An 18,058-nucleotide genomic window follows, 5' to 3' on the forward strand; every position below is an offset into this window, starting at 1 on the left:
TAAAAATACCCCTTTACCCTAAAACCCAAAACTGACCCTGAACCCTAAAAATACCCCTTTACCCAAAAAACCCAAAACTGACCCTGAACCCTAAAAATACCCCTTTACCCTAAAACCCAAAACTGACCCTGAACCCTAAAAATACCCCTTTACCCAAAAACCCAAAACTGACCCTGAACCCTAAAAATACCCCTTTACCCTAAAACCCAAAACTGACCCTGAACCCTAAAAATACCCCTTTACCCTAAAACCCAAAACTGACCCTGAACCCTAAAAATACCCCTTTACCCTAAAACCCAAAACTGACCCTGAACCCTAAAAATACCCCTTTACCCTAAAACCCAAAACTGACCCTGAACCCTAAAAATACCCCTTTACCCTAAAACCCAAAACTGACCCTGAACCCTAAAAATACCCCTTTACCCTAAAACCCAAAACTGACCCTGAACCCTAAAAATACCCCTTTACCCTAAAACCCAAAACTGACCCTGAACCCTAAAAATACCCCTTTACCCTAAAACCCAAAACTGACCCTAACCCCTAAAAATACCCCTTAACCCCAAACATATAACATTTAAAATATAACTATATACTTACCAATACTTACGTTGTAATGGTATGCGTTGTAAAGGTACCTGCGTTGTAAAAAAATGCGTTGTAAAAACATGAGTTGTAACAGTATCCGCGTTGTAATGGATGCGTTGTAACAGTAGTGCGTTGTAAAAAATGCGTTGTAACGAGTAAACACCGTCCAGAATACTCTCATGGACATGCCGTTCGATGGCCGTCGCCTCTTTGGCGACAAGGCAGACCACGCGCTCGAGCGCTTTAAGGACTCCAGGGCTACGGCCAAGTCCTTGGGCCTCTCGGCCCCGCGCCAGCAAGTGGCTGCTTTTCGCTCCTTTCGTGGCCACGGAAGGGGCGTCCCCACACGTGCCGCCAGCCACTCGCCGCAAACTGTCATCCAGCGCGGCGGCGGCCGTGGAAACCGCCGGGGAGGCGGTAGGGGAGGCAAGCGGAGCCAGTCCACTCCTGCCCCCGCAGCATCCGCCTCTAAACCCTCCTAGTCCGTGCTTTTCGGCCCATGTGACGCCAGTGGGAGGCAGGGTTCGCCATCACCACTCTCACTGGCGCACAGTCACTTCGGACAGGTGGGTGCTGCAGATCGTCCGAAGGGGCTACTCCCTCCCCTTCGAGACGACCCCTCCAGCCATGCCACCGCAACACCACCGCGTGTCGGGGGATCACTTGCGGCTCCTGCGGGAGGAAGTTTCGGCCCTCTTGGCCAAGGGGGCCATCGAGCGCGTTCCTGGGCCAGAAGTAGGACGTGGTTGCTACTCCCACTACTTTCTGGTACCCAAGAAGGGCAAAGGGGGCCTACGCCCTATCTTGGACCTGAGGAACGTCAACGGCTTCCTCCGGAAGGAGCGGTTCAAAATGCTGACACTGGCTCAGGTCTTGGCTGCCCTAGACCCAGGAGACTGGATGGTAGCGTTGGACTTGCAGGATGCGTATTTCCACATCCCCGTCCTGCCGGCCCACCGGCGTTACCTGCGGTTCACGGTAGGCCTCGAGCACTTTCAGTTTACCGTGCTCCCCTTCGGCCTTACCAGCGCCCCACGGGTGTTCACGAAGGTGATGGCGGTGGTCGCAGCTCACCTGCGCAGGTTAGGGGTTTCAGTCTTCCCCTACCTAGACGACTGGTTGTTGAAGGCGGGCTCGCCCCAGGCAGTCGTCAACCACCTCCAGACTACGGCGGATCTCCTGCACAGGCTGGGATTTTCCATCAATGTGCCGAAGTCGCACCTGTGCCCCTCTCAGAAGCTCCTTTTCATCGGGGCGGTTCTCGACTCGGCGCAGTTTCGGGTTTACCCGCCCGAACAGCGAGTCCGGGATATACAGGCCCTGATCCCGGTCTTCGGGCCGTTATCCCGGGTTTCGGTCAGGTTGACGCTGAGGCTTCTGGGACTGATGGCCTCCTGCATCCTTCTGGTGCATCACGCACGGTGGCGGATGCGGGCTCTGCAGTGGGACCTGAAGTTTCAGTGGGCCCAGCACCGGGGCAACCTTTCCGACCACGTCCTGATCTCGGAGGGCACTGCGAGACAGCTGCAGTGGTGGCTCACGGACCGCGATTGGGTCAACGGCAGATCCCTCTCCCTTCCCCAACCGGAGCACGTAGTTGTGACGGACGCGTCCCTCCAGGGCTGGGGTGGCCACTTGGGAGAGGCGGAGATCAGAGGACTCTGGTCTCCGGCGGAGTCCCGGCTCCATATCAATCTGTTGGAGCTGCGGGCGATTCGTCTGGCACTGAAAGCATTCCTCCCGTCTGTCCGAGGGAGTGCAGTGCAGGTGTTCACGGACAACACCACCGCCATGTGGTACTGCAACAAACAGGGCGGTGTGGGGTCGTGGACCCTCTGCCAGGAGGCTCTGCGCCTCTGGCAATGGCTGGAACATCAGGGCGTGACTCTGGTGGTTCAACACCTGGCAGGTTCTCTGAACGCCAGGGCGGACGAACTCAGCCGTCGGTGCTCGATGGATCACGAATGGCGTCTGCACTCGGACGTGGCGCAAGGCCTCTTTCTGCGTTGGGGAGAGCCTTGGTTAGATCTATTCGCCACCGAAGAGAACGCGCAATGTCATCAGTTCTGCGCGTTGGAATTTCCAAGGCGGCGCTCGCTCGGAGACGCTTTTCGTCGCGAGTGGAGCTGCGGTCTGTTGTACGCCTTTCCGCCTATACCTCTTCTGCCCAGAGTGCTGAAGAAGATCAAGCGCGACCGGGCACAAGTCATCCTTGTGGCTCCGGACTGGGCACGAAGGTACTGGTATCCCGAGCTACTCAGTATGTCAGTCGATCCCCCGGTTCGTCTGCCTCTTCAGGAGGACCTTCTGTCGCAGCAGCAGGGGACGGTCCTCCACCCGAACCTGTCCAGTCTCCACCTCCATGCATGGAGATTGAGCGGCGGCAGTTGAGGCCATTTGACTTGCCTCCTGAAGTTTGCAACATCATTCTGGCAGCCAGGCGTCCCTCCACAAAAACGGTATACGCCTGCAGGTGGAACAGATTTGTGGCATGGTGCACAGCAAAGGCTGTGGATCCTCTCAATGCCCCTCTCTCTGAGATTCTTCTTTTCCTTCTTTCTCTCGCCCAGCAGGGCTCTGCTCTGGGCACTGTCAAGGGCTATCTTTCGGCTCTTTCAGCCTTTCTGAGGCTGCCTGACCAACCCTCTTTGTTCAAGTCCCCTATCGTAAATCGATTCCTGAAGGGCATCACTCATACTTTTCCTCCTGTTCCCTTCGTGATGCCTCAGTGGGACTTGAACCTGGTTCTGACATTTCTGATGTGCGCTCCCTTTGAGCCTCTTCACAACTGTCCACTTCGCCTTCTTTCTTTAAAGACTGCCTTCCTGGTAGCCATCACCTCTGCCAGGAGAGTGAGTGAGCTCCAGGCTCTCTCTTGTAAGCCTCCTTTCCTTTCAGTCCATCCGGACAAGGTTGTTTTGAGGACTAGGCCCTCCTTCTTGCCTAAGGTGGTCACGGCCTTCCACATGGGGCAGTCCATCACATTGCCCACCTTCTTTCCGCCTCCGCACCCCTCGAGAGAGGAGGAGAGGCTCCACCGTCTGGACCCAAAACGTGCGCTCTCATTCTATCTGGATCGCACACGCCAGTTCCGGGTGGATGATCAACTCTTTGTTGGGTACGCGGGCGCTAAGAAAGGGAAAGCGGTGCACAAGAGGACCATTTCTAGATGGATTATCATGTGCATCCAGGCGTGTTACTCCTTGGCAAAGAAGGAACCACCTGTTGGGCTGCGGGCTCATTCCACTCGAGCCACGGCCACTACAACTGCCTTGGGCCGAGGTGTGCCCCTGCAGGACATTTGCCAGGCTGCTACGTGGGCTTCGTTACACACGTTTGCGAGGCAATACTGCCTGGACAGTCAAGTCCGGAGAGATGGCTACTTCGGCCGTTCCGTTCTCCAGGACTTTCTGGTGTGAATATTGGTTCGCAGACCCACCACCACGGGGATGGTATTGCTGGGGTATCTATTCTAAGGTAAGGAATCTATCACTAACGTGTCTCTTTCAGATGCACAAGTTACTACTTGTGTAACGATATATCTGTAAGAGACATTAGTTAGTGATAGATTCCTTACCGACCCACCCATCCTCCCCGTTCTGCGAACCGATATCTAGGGTTAAGGTCATCCCCTTTCAGGGCCCTAGTTTCTTGGCACCAGTGTCGGTTTTTGTCATGGCTCTGCGCTTCTGGCGCGGAAAAGCTGTGGCTAAGAACTGACGTCAGCACGCGGAGGCGGCGTCTATATACTCCGACGACGTCATCACGGCGCCGACGACGCCGACGACGGACGCGGAGCCGCAGACGACGCCTACCGACGCGCAAGGGTACTGCTACGCAAAATTTTCCGGATCCAGTCTGACGCCTGGGGATATTCTAAGGTAAGGAATCTATCACTAACTAATGTCTCTTACAGATATATCGTTACACAAGTAGTAACTTGTGCATTTCTGCCTTCTCGGGCCACCATAGTCTGGGAATGAAATCGTTTTTTGGACCTATAGGCATGATCTCAGTTTTGCCTGTGTTGCATTTTAGATGGTTTCTCCGCATCCAATCAAACGTGGCTGTTAGGCAACATTTGAGTTTTTCCTCCCAGACCTGGTTATCTTTATCCATTACCAGGATAAGTTGTGTATCGTCTGCATATGCTATTACATCTATGCCAAATGACGATATCAACTTTATCAGGGGTGCGGTGTAGACATTAAATAATGTCGGACTCAAGCTGGAACCTTGGGGTACTCCCGTCGACAGTGATTTCTTACTGGAACGGAAATCCCCCAAGGTCACCACTTGTCTCCTGTCACTTAGAAAGTTCTTTATCCACTCCAGGGCTGTGCCTGTGATGCCAGATGTTATTAGCCGGTCTATTAAGATAACCTGTGAGATCGCGTCGAAGGCCGCCAACAGATCTAATAATATCAGGACGGCCTTCTTACCTTGGTCTAGGGCTGAGCGGATAGTTTCAGTGGTGAACAGGAGAGCTGATTCCGTGGAATGTTGAGTCCTGAAACCTGCTTGGTTGGGGTGCCATGCTTCACTATCTTCCAGAAAGCGCGTAAGCTGTTTATTTACTATCGACTCTGTGATTTTACACAGTGCCGGGAGTAGTGAAATGGGACGTAGATTTGATAATATAGTGGGGTCAGGGAGCTGTTTCTTTTGCAAAGGTTTCACTTCTGCCAATTTCCACTCTGAGGGGATGTTAGCCGTGGACAGTGAATTATTGACGATGTCATTTATTTCTGGGTTGACAATTTCTGCAATGAGATGCAGGAGTCCAATAGGGCACGGGTCAAATGGTGATCCCGATTTTGTTGGCAAGGTAGCTCGTTTAGTCTCCTCCGGACTGATTGTACGAAAGGCTGTAAACTGGATTACCTCTTGCCTGTATTGTCATCCTCATTCCTTGAACCAGGTATAGGGACCTCGAAGTCTTTCGTCAGACCCTGAACCTTTTCTTCAAAGAAATCTGCGATAGTCACAGAGCATTTGAGAGGGCGGAATATCCTGCATTAGACATTTAGGTTTATTAAAATCATTCACAATTTTAAAAATCGCTTTATGTTTACTAGTAGCTGTTTCTATTGCTGATGTAAAATACTTCGTTTTTGCCTGTTTGAGTGCGTGGTACGCACTCTTAATCTTTTTGTATTTACCACGTTCTATGCTGCAATAATCTTTCCGCCAGCTACGCTCAGCTCTTCGTAGCTCCCCCTGTTTGTTTTTAAGTTCTCGGTCGAACCAAGGGGCTGATCTCTTCTTTTTCCCGGGGTCTAGTTTTATTTCTTCCCTGTCCAGCCATACCTTTCAGTTCATTCATCCAAGCCCTAAAGGTGTTTAAGTTTGGGGATCCTACTAGCTTTGGTCTACATTCTCTAGCCATTGTAATTAGTTCTGGATGGTTCATAATAGCTTTCCAGTCATCTCGTTTGGCCTGGTTACGTTCTTCTGCATGTTTATTCTTTCTATTAGTCTCCAGTGGGAACGTAAAAGGTATTAATGCGTGATCCGTCCACGTTTGGGGTTTCGGGTGGTCTGTAGTTAAAGTGTCTAAATTAGTGGCAATGCAGTCTATCGTATGTTCAGCCTCATGGGTGGCTTGAGTGTCACATATTGTGAGACCCAGTACATCCATGGTTTCCCTAAAGGAGGCAGTAGGAGCTTCCGTTGTGGACTCTAGGTGAATGTTTATATCTCCCAACATAGTGAAATTGGAATATCTGAGTATTAATGGACTTAGCACATCGCCAATACTCCCCAGAAAGCCTGTGCATGATCCAGGTGGGCGGTAAATCAATGCCCCAGGAAAGGAAGTTATCGTGAATTTTAAGACAAAAACCCATCCCTTCCGCATCTTTTAATTCATGGAGTTCTGTCACCGAACAGCCAAGTGTATCTCTATATATGATGGCCACTCCTCCACCCCGTTGTTCAGTTCGTCTGTCAGCCCTTTGAATACCATACCCTGGAGGTAGGGCATGTACCAGATCAGGAGTACACCAAGGTTTCAGCCAGGTCTCTGTAATAAAGAGACAATCTAAGCTGTCATCGATTAAAAGATCCTGAATATGCTGGGCATGCTTTGGCAAAGATCTAGCATTAATTAAGCCTGCCTTTAGGGTATAATTAGATGTTGAGAGGGCGGAGACTTGAGACCACGAGAAAGTACAGTGGCAATTCTGACAACTCACCGGGCCTGTCCAGTGTGAGGGATCGAATTTGTGGGACGCATCCGCAATCCGATTTTAGGGCGAATAGTTCCTGTCTACTGTAATTCCCTTTATTGGTCCCAGCAGGGTTCTTGGCCCTGTGCCCGGCCAGTGCGCGGACGGGCGCAGACGGGCTGGACTCTGGCACCACTCCGGCGCGAGTCAGGCGCGCCCGCAAAGCACGTCAGCTGCGCGGCGGAGTAGACATCTCCTTTTATGCTCAACTAGAGCGAGGTAAAACCCACCCACACCCAAGATGGCCGCCGCAATTCTGTGCCCGGGACCAACTCCACAGCTTCAATACTCGGCTGGGAGTGGCCCTGGGCAGCGGGAAAGAGGGGGGTTGGAGTCAGCAAGTCAAGCTTCTTAAGATCAAGCTATTTAGACACAAATTCGAGTGAGTGAAAAAACGCCGATTTTTGCAGTTATTTCCAGTATTAAAAGCAATTTAAAACTAATGCAGCACAAATTGACACACAGCCTCCCGGCTTCCGCCTCAGGAGAGACTCAGACACACAAAAGTTCTTTTAGTTCTTGTCAACATACGAGTTTTGCCTTAGAAAATCCTTCAAAAAATCAACTTCACTGTGGCATGAAGCAGATCAGTAGATTCCTAAACAGCAGTTTGAGTGCCTTTTCATTCCTAAAACTGCTAGTAGTCTGTAAGGAGACTGCTTATCTATGCCCGCCCATACCATGCCCATAACATCTTCAAAGCACTTTGAAGTTACCCTTATTTCCATAGGTAAAAATGTTTTAAATATCTTGTATAGCTTAAATCTGTTTCGTTTTTTGTTTCCAAGTTTGTTTTGGGCACAGTGCCAGCGGTTATATTTACTCTGCACTTATAATTATATGCTTTTTTGAGAATCTCTAAAAATTGTTGCTGTAATTGGACTGTAAGGTCAGATGTGTTGGTTTGCATGGATTTTGACAACTGAAATATGAATATTTTGTCTTGTGTACTGTTGGCCGTGTAAAGGCGAACACTACAGCTTTCCCATGGAATTGTATTGTCCTCCACTGAGCAGAATGCCTGCTCAAAATTATGCTATCATAATAATGTCAAACTTTTGAGGACCAAAGTATCGAGAAAAAATTTAGATAGGCAAGTATAGATTTACTATTTACCTCCACATCTACTTAGCTTGAAGATCGGTTTGTCGTTGAGTTACATGTATGTGAAGTTAAGTAATTAAACATATACTTGCCTATACATTCTTGCCTTGCTGGAAATATATTGGGGGCCAAAATATCAACAGTATTATCATAGCACAATGTCTTGCTATCTCCAGAATATGCTGCTGTCGGGTGCCAAAGCTACATGTGCAAACATAAAAGAAAAAAATGTTATTGCAAAGCATGATTGCAGAAGACCTGCTTGTCACAGACATACTTTCCACTTCATCTTGAGAGTGTTTTGTGGTCCAGTTTCACTCCTTCAAAATCTTTACTTGTCTAAGTAATGGCTTGTAATGTCCTGTAAGGGGTTTCCTATTTTTGTTCGGTTAAACTCAGTGCTGCAGACTCTCCAAAGCAGGGTTTCTGGAAAGCTGTTGTGCAACTGCTTTGTTGCCAGCATCTGAGAAACAATCAAAGACTGCATTAAAAAGGGAAAACACTTGTTGAATTTTTGTAATATATTTTACTGTGGCCTTTGTAGAAGAATCTAGGTGTGAATTTGTGACTGGTCTTCCGGTTTGTTGCCTTTAATGTAATTCATTTTTATGTTTTCAACCAGGTGGTAAACATTCCCTGGACTGCACACTAATTTTGACGGAAGGGGACTCGGCCAAATCTCTGGCTGTCTCTGGTTTAGGGGTGATAGGACGTGATCGATATGGTGTTTTCCCACTCCGGGGTAAAATTCTCAATGTGCGAGAAGCTTCCCACAAACAGGTAAGGTCAAAGTAAACCTGGATATGATTTCATAGCTAGAACTCATCACAATGATCAATAATACTATCTTTGTAGCCAGTTGTGCTTTTACTTAATGAGCTTATTTTTGTTTTTACACAGATAATGGAAAATGCAGAAATAAACAACATCATCAAAATAGTCGGTCTCCAGTACAAAAAAACATATGATGATAATGAATCTTTGAAAACCTTACGCTATGGAAAAATTATGATCATGACTGATCAGGTTGGTTTGTTGTGCTTATAGATTAAGTATGGGTTTTTTCTCAGTAGTCACTGCTATTCTGGATTGAGAACCTTATAGTCACCTACTGTCTATCCCATGTTATGAATTTTATGATTCAGTTGTCTTCTTGATGATACTAGTTAAAGAGTACTTTGAGTCTCTGGCTTGGCTGCATGACAGATCTGGTATTGTTTCTGCAAAACATAAAAGCACAAGACCTCGGGGAAGGCAGTCCAATGCTAGAGGTCCAGCTTACCCACCCCCTCCCTGGCTTTCCAGAAATGTGGTCAGTGCATCCCAGTTCTTTCCTTCCAGTTCTTACCTCTCAAAAGAAAAAAGCATATGCTGAAAAACGACATTTAATTATAGTCCAGGTTGCCCTTCAGCTAATATTTCCACTCGGCTGATCTCAAATTTCTGTCTTCCAAGGAAACCACTACTACCTCGATGCTTTTTAAGCCTACAAAGCATTTAGCCTATAATGGTAAATACCTCGCTAAACAGTTGGTTGCCTGGAGTATCCAAATAAGTCTGTTGAAAAAATAGCATTCTGCTGCCCAAGGGCTCCAAAGAAGAAAGTCATTGATGTAACATTTACTATGTTGTCAGACTGAACCTCCTTCGTATTCCAATGCACTTTTCTACCGACTCCTATGAAGTTGTCCATTTCGTAGCGGTTTACCCAGCTTTTCACCTACCCTTGCTATCCTTTTACCTAAGGGCACGTTGTCCTGCTTACTAATACCTTCAACAAAATTCATTTGACTCATGTTTCACTTTTTGCTAGTCTTCTGTACAGTCTTCTGATGCCTCAATTAGGCATGATTTAAGCTGTTAAGAAACCTTTAAAATTATTTTTCTCATACGCATTGATAACACAAATAGAATCCTAAAGAGAAAGACACGAAAAACTGAGATTTTCCAATATCTGAAAGAGACACGTTAGTGATACATTCTTTACCTTAGAATATCCCCAGGCGTCAGACTGGATCCGGAAACTTTTGCGTAGCAGTACCCTTGCGTGTCGGTAGGCATCGTCTGCGGCTCCGCGTCCGTCGTGGGCGCCGTGATGACGTCGTCGGAGTACTTAGACGTCGCCTCCGCGTGCTGACGTCAGTTCTTCTTTTTTCCGCGCCAGCCAGCGCAGATCTGGAAAGAGCAGTTACCCAAGTCAATTTTTGACTAACTTTTTGGTGATCTTTTTGATCCTTTTCGAAGTCTTACGACTCCGACGGTGCCGTAGGGATGCCCGGCTTCAAGCATTGTGAAGATTGCGACCGCACCACCTCACCGCCAGTGCCTGACGTGTTTGGGCGTCGACCACGACGACGAGGCCTGCCCCGACTGTCGGGCCCTTTCGAGGAAAGCCAGGCGGGAGCGGTCCCGCAGGCGGCTCGAACTCCGGCAGTCGGCCCGCGCCGCGTGAGATCCCGGTCCCACGGCAGGTCGAGGTACAGGTCGCGCGGACTGAGCCGTCACAGCTCCGGGAGTCGGCACCACTCCTCCGGGTCCAAGTCGTCAGGTAAGAAACACAAGAAGCCTTGAGCTCCCCGTCGCGCCCGTGAGGACTAACCTCCTCACAGAGGTCCTTAAACCGCAGTCATGCTCAATGGAGCCTCTGCTGCCGTTTAATGAGGCCTTGACCGACGTTCTTTTGGGCACTTGGTCCAGGCCCGCTACGGGTTCGTCCGTAGATAGGAACGTGGCCAGACGCCACCGCCCGGCTCCGGGCGACCCATGTTTCATGTCCTCCCACCCCCGAGAGTCTGGTCATCCAGGCCTCTAATTCCCCAGACTGCATTCCCGACGGCCCCGCCGGACAGGGAATCCAAGAGGTACGAGAATTATGGAAAGAAGATATTTTCATCCCTTAGTTTGGGACTGCGGTCTTACAACACCGCATGCCTCTTGAGCCGCTACACCCACTCTCTGTGGGAGACGGTGGCGGAAGTGCTGCCAGAGTGCCCGTTGGAGGTACGGGCCAAACTCGGCCAAGCCCTTGTGGAGGGCCGGGACGCAGCCAAGTATTCCATCAGGTGTGGGCTGGATACTACCGACTCGCTAGGCAGAGCGATGGCTACGACCGTGGCAGTGAGACGCCACGCCTGGCTGAGATCCGCCAATTTTTCAGCAGATGTCCAGAACACTCTTATGGACATGCCGTTCGATGGCCGTCGCCTCTTTGGTGACAAGGCAGTCCACGCGCTTGAGCGCTTTAAGGACTCCAGGGCTACGGCCAAGTCCTTGGGCCTCTAGGCCCCGCGCCAGCAAACGGGTGCCTTTCGCTCCTTTCGTGGCCAGGGAAGGGGCGCCCCCACACGTGCCGCCAGCCACTCGCCGCAGACTGTCGTCCAGCGCGGCGGCGGACGTGGAAACCGCAGCGGAGGCTGTCTAGGAACTAGGCGGAGTCAGTCCACACCTGCCCCCGCGGCATCCACCTCTAAACCCTCCTAGTCCGTGCTTTTCGGCCCATGTGACGCCAGGGAGGCAGGGTTCGCCATCACCACTCTCACTGGCGCACTGTCACTTCGGACAGGTGGGTGCTGCAGATCGTCCGGAGGGGCTACTCCCTCCCCTTCGAGACAACTCCTCAAGCCATGTTACCGCAACACCACCGCGTATCGGGGGATCACTTGCGGCTCCTGCAGGAGGAAGTTTCGGCCCTCTTGGCCAAGGGGGCCATCGAGCGCGTTCCTGGGCCAGAAGTAGGACGTGGTTGCTACTCCCACTACTTTCTGGTACCCAAGAAGGGCAAAGGGGGCCTACGCCCTATCTTGGATCTGAGGAACGTCAACGGCTTCCTCCGGAAGGAGAAGTTCAAAATGCTGACTCTGGCTCAGGTCTTAGCTGCCCTAGACCCGGGAGACTGGATGGTAGCGTTGGACTTGCAGGACGCGTATTTCCACATCCCCGTCCTGCCGGCCCACCGGCGTTACGTGCGGTTCACGGTATGCCACGAGCACTTTCAGTTTACCATGCTCCCCTTCGGCCTTACCAGCGCCCCACGGGTGTTCTCGAAGGTGATGGCGGTGGTCGCAGCTCATCTGCGCACGTTGGGGGTCTCAATCTTCGACGACTGGTTGTTAAAGGCGGGCTCGCCTCAGACAGTCGTCAGCCACCTCCAGACTACGGTGGATCTCCTGCACCAGCTGGGATTTTCCATCAATGTGCCGAAGTCACACCTGTGCCCCTCTCAGAAGCTCCTTTTCATCGAGCGGTTCTCGACTCGGCGCAGTTTCGGGTTTATCCGCCCGAACAGCGGGTTCGGGATATACAGGCTCTGATTCCGGTCTTCCGGCCTTTATCCCGAGTTTTGGTCAGGTTGACGCTGCGGCTTCTGGGACTGATGGCCTCCTGCATCCTTCTGGTGCATCACGCACGGTGGCGGATGCGGGCTCTGCAGTGGGACCTGAAGTTTCAGTGGGCCCAGCATCAGGGCAACCTGTCCGACCATGTCCTGATCTCGGAGGGCACTGCGAGACAGCTGCAGTGGTGGCTCACGGACCACGATTGGGTGAACGGCAGATCCCTCTCCCTTTCCCAACCGGAGCACGTAGTTGTGACGGACGCGTCCCTCCAGGGCTGGGGAGGCCACATGGGAGAGGCGGAGATCAGAGGCCTCTGGTCTCCGGCGGAGTCCCGGCTCCATATCAACCTGTTGGAGCTGCGGGCGATTCGTCTAGCACTGAAGGCATTCCTCCCGTCTGTCCGAGGGAGTGTAGTGCAGGTGTTCAAGGACAACACCACCGCCATGTGGTACTGCAACAAACAGGGCGGGGTGGGGTTGTGGACCCTCTACCAGGAGACTCTGCGCCTCTGGCAATGGCTGGAAAATCAGGGCGTGACTCTGATGGTTCAACACTTGGCAGGTTCTCTGAACGCCAGGGCGGACAAACTCAGCTGACGGTGCTTGATGGATCACGAATGGCGTCTGAACTCGGACGTGGCGCAAGGACTCTTTCAGCAGTGGGGAGAGCCTTGGTTAGATCTATTCGCCACCGAAGAGAACGCGGAATGTCATCAGTTCTGCGCGTTGGAATTTCCAAGGTGGCACTCGCTCGGAGATGCTTTTCGTCGCGAGTGGAGCTGCAGTCTGTACGCCTTTCTGCCTATACCACTTCTGCCCAGAGTGCTGAAGAAGATCAAGCGCGACCGGGCACAAGTCATCCTTGTGGCTCCGGACTGGGCACGAAGGTACTGGTATCCCGAGCTACTCAGTATGTCAGTCGATCCCCCGGTTCGTCTGCCGCTTCAGGAGGACCTTCTGTCGCAGCAGCAGGGGACGATCCTCCTCCCGAACCTGTCCAGTCTCCACCTCCATGCTTGGAGATTGAGCGGCGACAGTTGAGGCCATTTGACTTGCCTCCTGAAGTCTGTAACATCATTCTGGCAGCCAGGCGTCCCTCCACCAAGTCGGTATACGCCTGCAGGTGGAACAGATTTGTGGCATGGTGCACAGCAAAGGCTGTGGATCCCCTCAATGCCCCTCTTTCTGAGGTTCTCCTCTTCTCTCTCTTGCCCATCAGGGCTCTGCTCTGGGCACTGTCAAGGGCTATCTTTTAGCTCTTTCAGCCTTTCTGAGGCTGCCTGACCAACCTTCTTTGTATAAGTCCCCTATCGTTAATCGATTCCTGAAGGGCATCACTCATACCTATCCTCCTGTTCCCTTCGTGATGCCTCAGTGGGACTTGAACCTGGTTCTTACGTTTCTGATGTGCGCTCCCTTTGAGCCACTTCACAACTGTCCTCTTCGCCTTCTTTCTTTAAAGACTGCCTTCCTGGTAGCCATCACCTCTGCCAGGAGAGTGAGTGAGCTCCAGGCTCTATCTTGTAAGCCTCCTTTCCTTTCAGTCCATCCGGACAAGGTTGTGTTACGGACAAGGCCCTGTGGTAGTCACGGCCTTCCACATAAGGCAATCCATCACGTTGCCCACCTTCTTTCCGCCTCCGCACCCCTCGAGAGAGGAGGAGAGGCTCCACCGTCTGGACGCAAAACGTGCGCTCTCATTTCATCTGAATCGCACACAACAGTTCCGGGTGGATGATCAACTCTTTGTTGGATACGCAGGCACTAAGAAAGGGAAAGCGGTGCACAAGCGGACCATCTCCCGGTGGATTATCTTGTGCATCCAGGCATGTTACTCCTTGGCTAAGAAGGAACCCCCTGTTGGGCTGAGGGCTCATTCCACTCGAGCCACGGCCACTACAACTGCCTTGGGCCGAGGTGTGTCCTTGCAGGACATTTGCCAGGCGGCTACGTGGGCCTCGCTGCACACGTTTGCAAGACACTATTGCCTGGATGGTCCAGTCCGGAGGGACGGCTACTTTGGCCGTTCCGTCCTCCAGGACTTTCTGGTGTGATTATTGGTTCGCAGACCCACCACCACGGGGATGGTATTGCTGGGGTATCTATTCTATTCTAAGGTAAGGAATCTATCACTAACGTGTCTTTCAGATGCACAAGTTACTACTTGTGTAACGATATATCTGTAAGAGACATTAGTTAGTGATGATTCCTTACCGACCCACCCATCCTCCCCTTTCTGCGAACCGATATCTAGGGTTAAGGTCATCCCCTTTCAGGGCCCTAGTTTCATGGCACCAGTGTTGGTTTTTGGCATGGCTCTGCGCTTCTGGCGCGGAAAAGCTGTGTCTAAGAACTGACGTCAGCACGCGGAGGCGGCGTCTAAGTACTCCGACGTCATCACGGCGCCCACGACGCCGATGACGGACGCGGAGCCGCAGACGACGCCTACCGACACGCAAGGGTACTGCTACGCAAAAGTTTCCGGATCCAGTCTGACGCCTGGGGATATTCTAAGGTAAGGAATCTATCACTAACTAATGTCTCTTACAGATATATCGTTACACAAGTAGTAACTTGTGCATTGGTGTGCTCTAGCGTTCTTCCCTATATTGAAAGGAACCCAGAAATACCAGAAAACATTTAAAAATGTTTCTCTTCTGCTCAATAAACCGAAAGGCCACAGAGAGACATTCACCAATGCAAAAAAATGATCATGAGTTATTAAAGTGGAGTCTTAAAATGTCCGTAAGGGAGTAGTCCTAAAATGCTTTGCACATGAATTGAGTTGTTTTGGACATGTGCATAGAATAACTGAATACTTGTCAAAGCATTGCCTTTTATCACCCACGCATGTGACTTGCTAGTAGGGCTTTTTGATACATACACCCACTTAGTGAATGGAAGGATTTATTAGAATCAAAGGTGATCTGTTAAAAGAAATGACTTATTAATTAAATAAAGTAAAATTACTACAAACGTTTTCCATGTACCTTAGAATTTTTCCAGCAGTTGTATGTCTCCATTAAACGCTGTTTTAATCACATTTTAATTTTTTTGTGTACTTAGGATCAAGATGGCTCTCACATCAAAGGCTTGTTGATTAACTTTTTTCATCACAATTGGCCATCGCTGCTGAGGCACAGTTTTCTGGAGGAGTTCATTACTCCTATTGTAAAGGTATGGGGTTTCAGGTTTACATGTTTTATATACATATTTAACACATTTAATGGTTAACCAGGTGTGGCTTTGTCTTTAAGGTATCCAAAAGTAAGCAGGAACTGGCCTTCTATAGTATTCCTGAGTTTGATGAGTGGAAAAAACAATTGGAGAGCACAAAACTGTGGAAGATAAAGTACTACAAAGGTGTGTTTGTAAAACCTCGTTATACTCAATAGTGACTTGTGTGGGAGAAGTTTTGCGTGATGCAGTTGGTCTTTCTCCCCAGATAACTTTATCATTGTTTGTCTGTCATCAATTCGTAGACAACCCATGGTCACTTGGACCCTTTGGTTCTGCTTTGCAACGCCTGCACTAGTCCTGATCAGATTATACAAAGTGCCTAGTTAGTTTAAAAACACAAAAGCTACTTTACCACCTCCTTTCTCCAGTCCTTTAGTGTAAACCAGTAAATTACAGTTAGGGTATTGTGTCCACTGCTTCCAGGCAGTTACTTCAACCATACCAAACAACCTGACATCCATTCTGGACCAAATATCAGTCATTACCACACGGACAATTACACCATGGTGCATTACAATGCATATAATACAGTGTGCCATATTGCAGTGTTTGTACTGTTAGCACTCAAAACTACAGATATATGTATGTGTGTGTAATATATATTTGCCACCTGCATAAATGGGAAAACCTCCAAACCCCTTTCTTTTACTTGAAATGAGTACCTTTATGTGGGAGCTTCTCCTATTCACCTAAAAAAAGCCCTATCCATCCCTGAACCCTAAAAACCCATTACTACCCCTTACCGAGCCCTAAAAACTCTACTACTCTTTACCATGAAACTTAACCCCTTCAGCGCGGCGCGAATTTTCGCGCTGTGCTGAGGGTTCTAAGGTTCTAACGGGCTCATGACGGAACGGTTCCGTCATCAGCACAGCTCACCCGTAGCTGATGACGGAACCGTTCTGTCATCAGCATGGAAGGGGTTAAAACTGAGTTTTTCTTATTTAAGTCAGTGTTTAAATATGTGTTTGTGTATATACAAATAAGTAATACTAAATGCACATATATATATATGCATATGTGTGTATATATAAATATATGTTTGTGTAGTTGCATACATCTGTTCATAGCATGTGTTGCTGTAGATACACATGCTCTGCATTCCTCTGCCGTTTAGTGTTGGGCCTGGATCTTTGGAAGTTGTTGTTCTTCTGACACGTTTGAATCACAAGATCTGTTGTGACTCCTCCCTTGTTTCAGAATGCACCAGCTTAGCAGCTACACCTCAGATTGTTTTCTTCTCCATTGGGTTCAAATGCTTGAAATGCTGCTCCGAAGTCGAAGCGTTAAAACATACCTGGTTCTGTTTCAGGTCTAGCAGTTCCCTTTCCACTCAGAAGACCAAGTCAAAACTCCCTGTGCATCAAAAACCTTTGCATTTTAAAATGTGTTCACTCCGCTTAATCTACTCTGAAGCCCTGCACCATTCCTTGCTGTTTTCCCTTTGAGGCTTCTCAAGGCTAGCCAGAGTGCTTAATCATGGAGCAAACTTAATTCCTTTTTTGTCCAAGGTGCAATGCGAAGTATCCCTGGTCTGATCAACTCGATGTCTGCAATCTGCCTCCCTACAAACCACCTAGAAACAGCTTGCTAGTGCAAACTGACATGGTCAAGGACCTAATCAAGCCCTCACATCGAAGAAAGTACCAGCCAGGTCCTCAAGATCGAGTCTATATTAGAGGAGCTATTATCCCCGACCCACTGGTAGTGCATATTTAAACTCTTGCATGCTCGTGACGGAACTGTTCCGTCACGAGCCTTGGGTTGGCTGTGCTGGTGACGGAACCGTTCCATCACGGCCCGCTGCGCTGAGGGTTCTATTGGGCGGGCGAGGCTGTGACGGAACCGTTCGGTCACAAGCACAGCCCACCTGAGGCTCGTGACTGAGCGGTTCCGTCATGAGCACGGGAGCGCCGTGCGCCCCCTGCCCCTTAGCACTGCGGCGGAATAGCCGCCGCAGCTAAGGGGTTAAAAGGGCCTCTGTTCAGGCTACTCTGTTCCCTGGCCTAAGGCCATTTGGCACCAGGACAGACTGGAAATTAGCTATGCAATTGGCGTGTTGCACACACACAGGCTAGTCACACCCCTAATGCGGGCTACCTGATGTGCACCACGAAGGAAGGGTTCCTACATATTGTTTTTGGTGGAGCTAGGAACTCTGGGACAGTTATGCCCACTCCTCGCAGGAGGTGTAGGGACCCCAAGAGTAAGTAGCCCATTGGCTACTACCCTTCACTCCCCTTAACGCCCCTAAATATAGTATTTAGGGGAGCCACTGGTGCCAGAGATTCAGAATGGACTGACTCAAGAAGGACGAAGTAGAGTCGAAAGAAGCAAGAATGGAGGACCTGCGACTGACATCTCCAGGGCTGGAGGAAGCCAGGGTTGCACACCAAATACGGTAGAGGCTTTGAAGTTTCTGGCCTTGATATGAAGATCCACTAGCCATTTGCTTGGAGGAGGTAAAAACACCAGTCAAAGCAGGCATTGTTTCTGACCTGAGAGCGTGGGCTCTCACACCTGGGGGGTTATCTGTGGTGGCAGGCTGGACAGGACCCAACATCCA

At 50.1% G+C, this 18,058-nt stretch overlaps 1 protein-coding gene across 4 annotated transcripts in view; it reads left to right on the forward strand.

Moving 5' to 3' along the window:
- Positions 1-18,058, forward strand: part of TOP2B (DNA topoisomerase II beta) — a 683,650-nt gene that overhangs the window by 283,697 nt on the left and 381,895 nt on the right. For all 4 annotated transcript variants that reach the window (XM_086942134.1, XM_086942133.1, XM_086942135.1 and 1 more), the window contains exons 12-15: positions 8,542-8,699; positions 8,820-8,945; positions 15,319-15,429; positions 15,510-15,615. In XM_086942134.1, the coding sequence (XP_086798260.1) occupies positions 8,542-8,699; positions 8,820-8,945; positions 15,319-15,429; positions 15,510-15,615 (501 nt within the window). The remainder of the gene's footprint in view (positions 1-8,541; positions 8,700-8,819; positions 8,946-15,318; positions 15,430-15,509; positions 15,616-18,058) is intronic.

The sequence above is a fragment of the Lissotriton vulgaris genome, chromosome 10, assembly GCF_964263255.1.
Source record: "Lissotriton vulgaris chromosome 10, aLisVul1.2, whole genome shotgun sequence".
NCBI lineage: Eukaryota > Metazoa > Chordata > Amphibia > Caudata > Salamandridae > Lissotriton > Lissotriton vulgaris.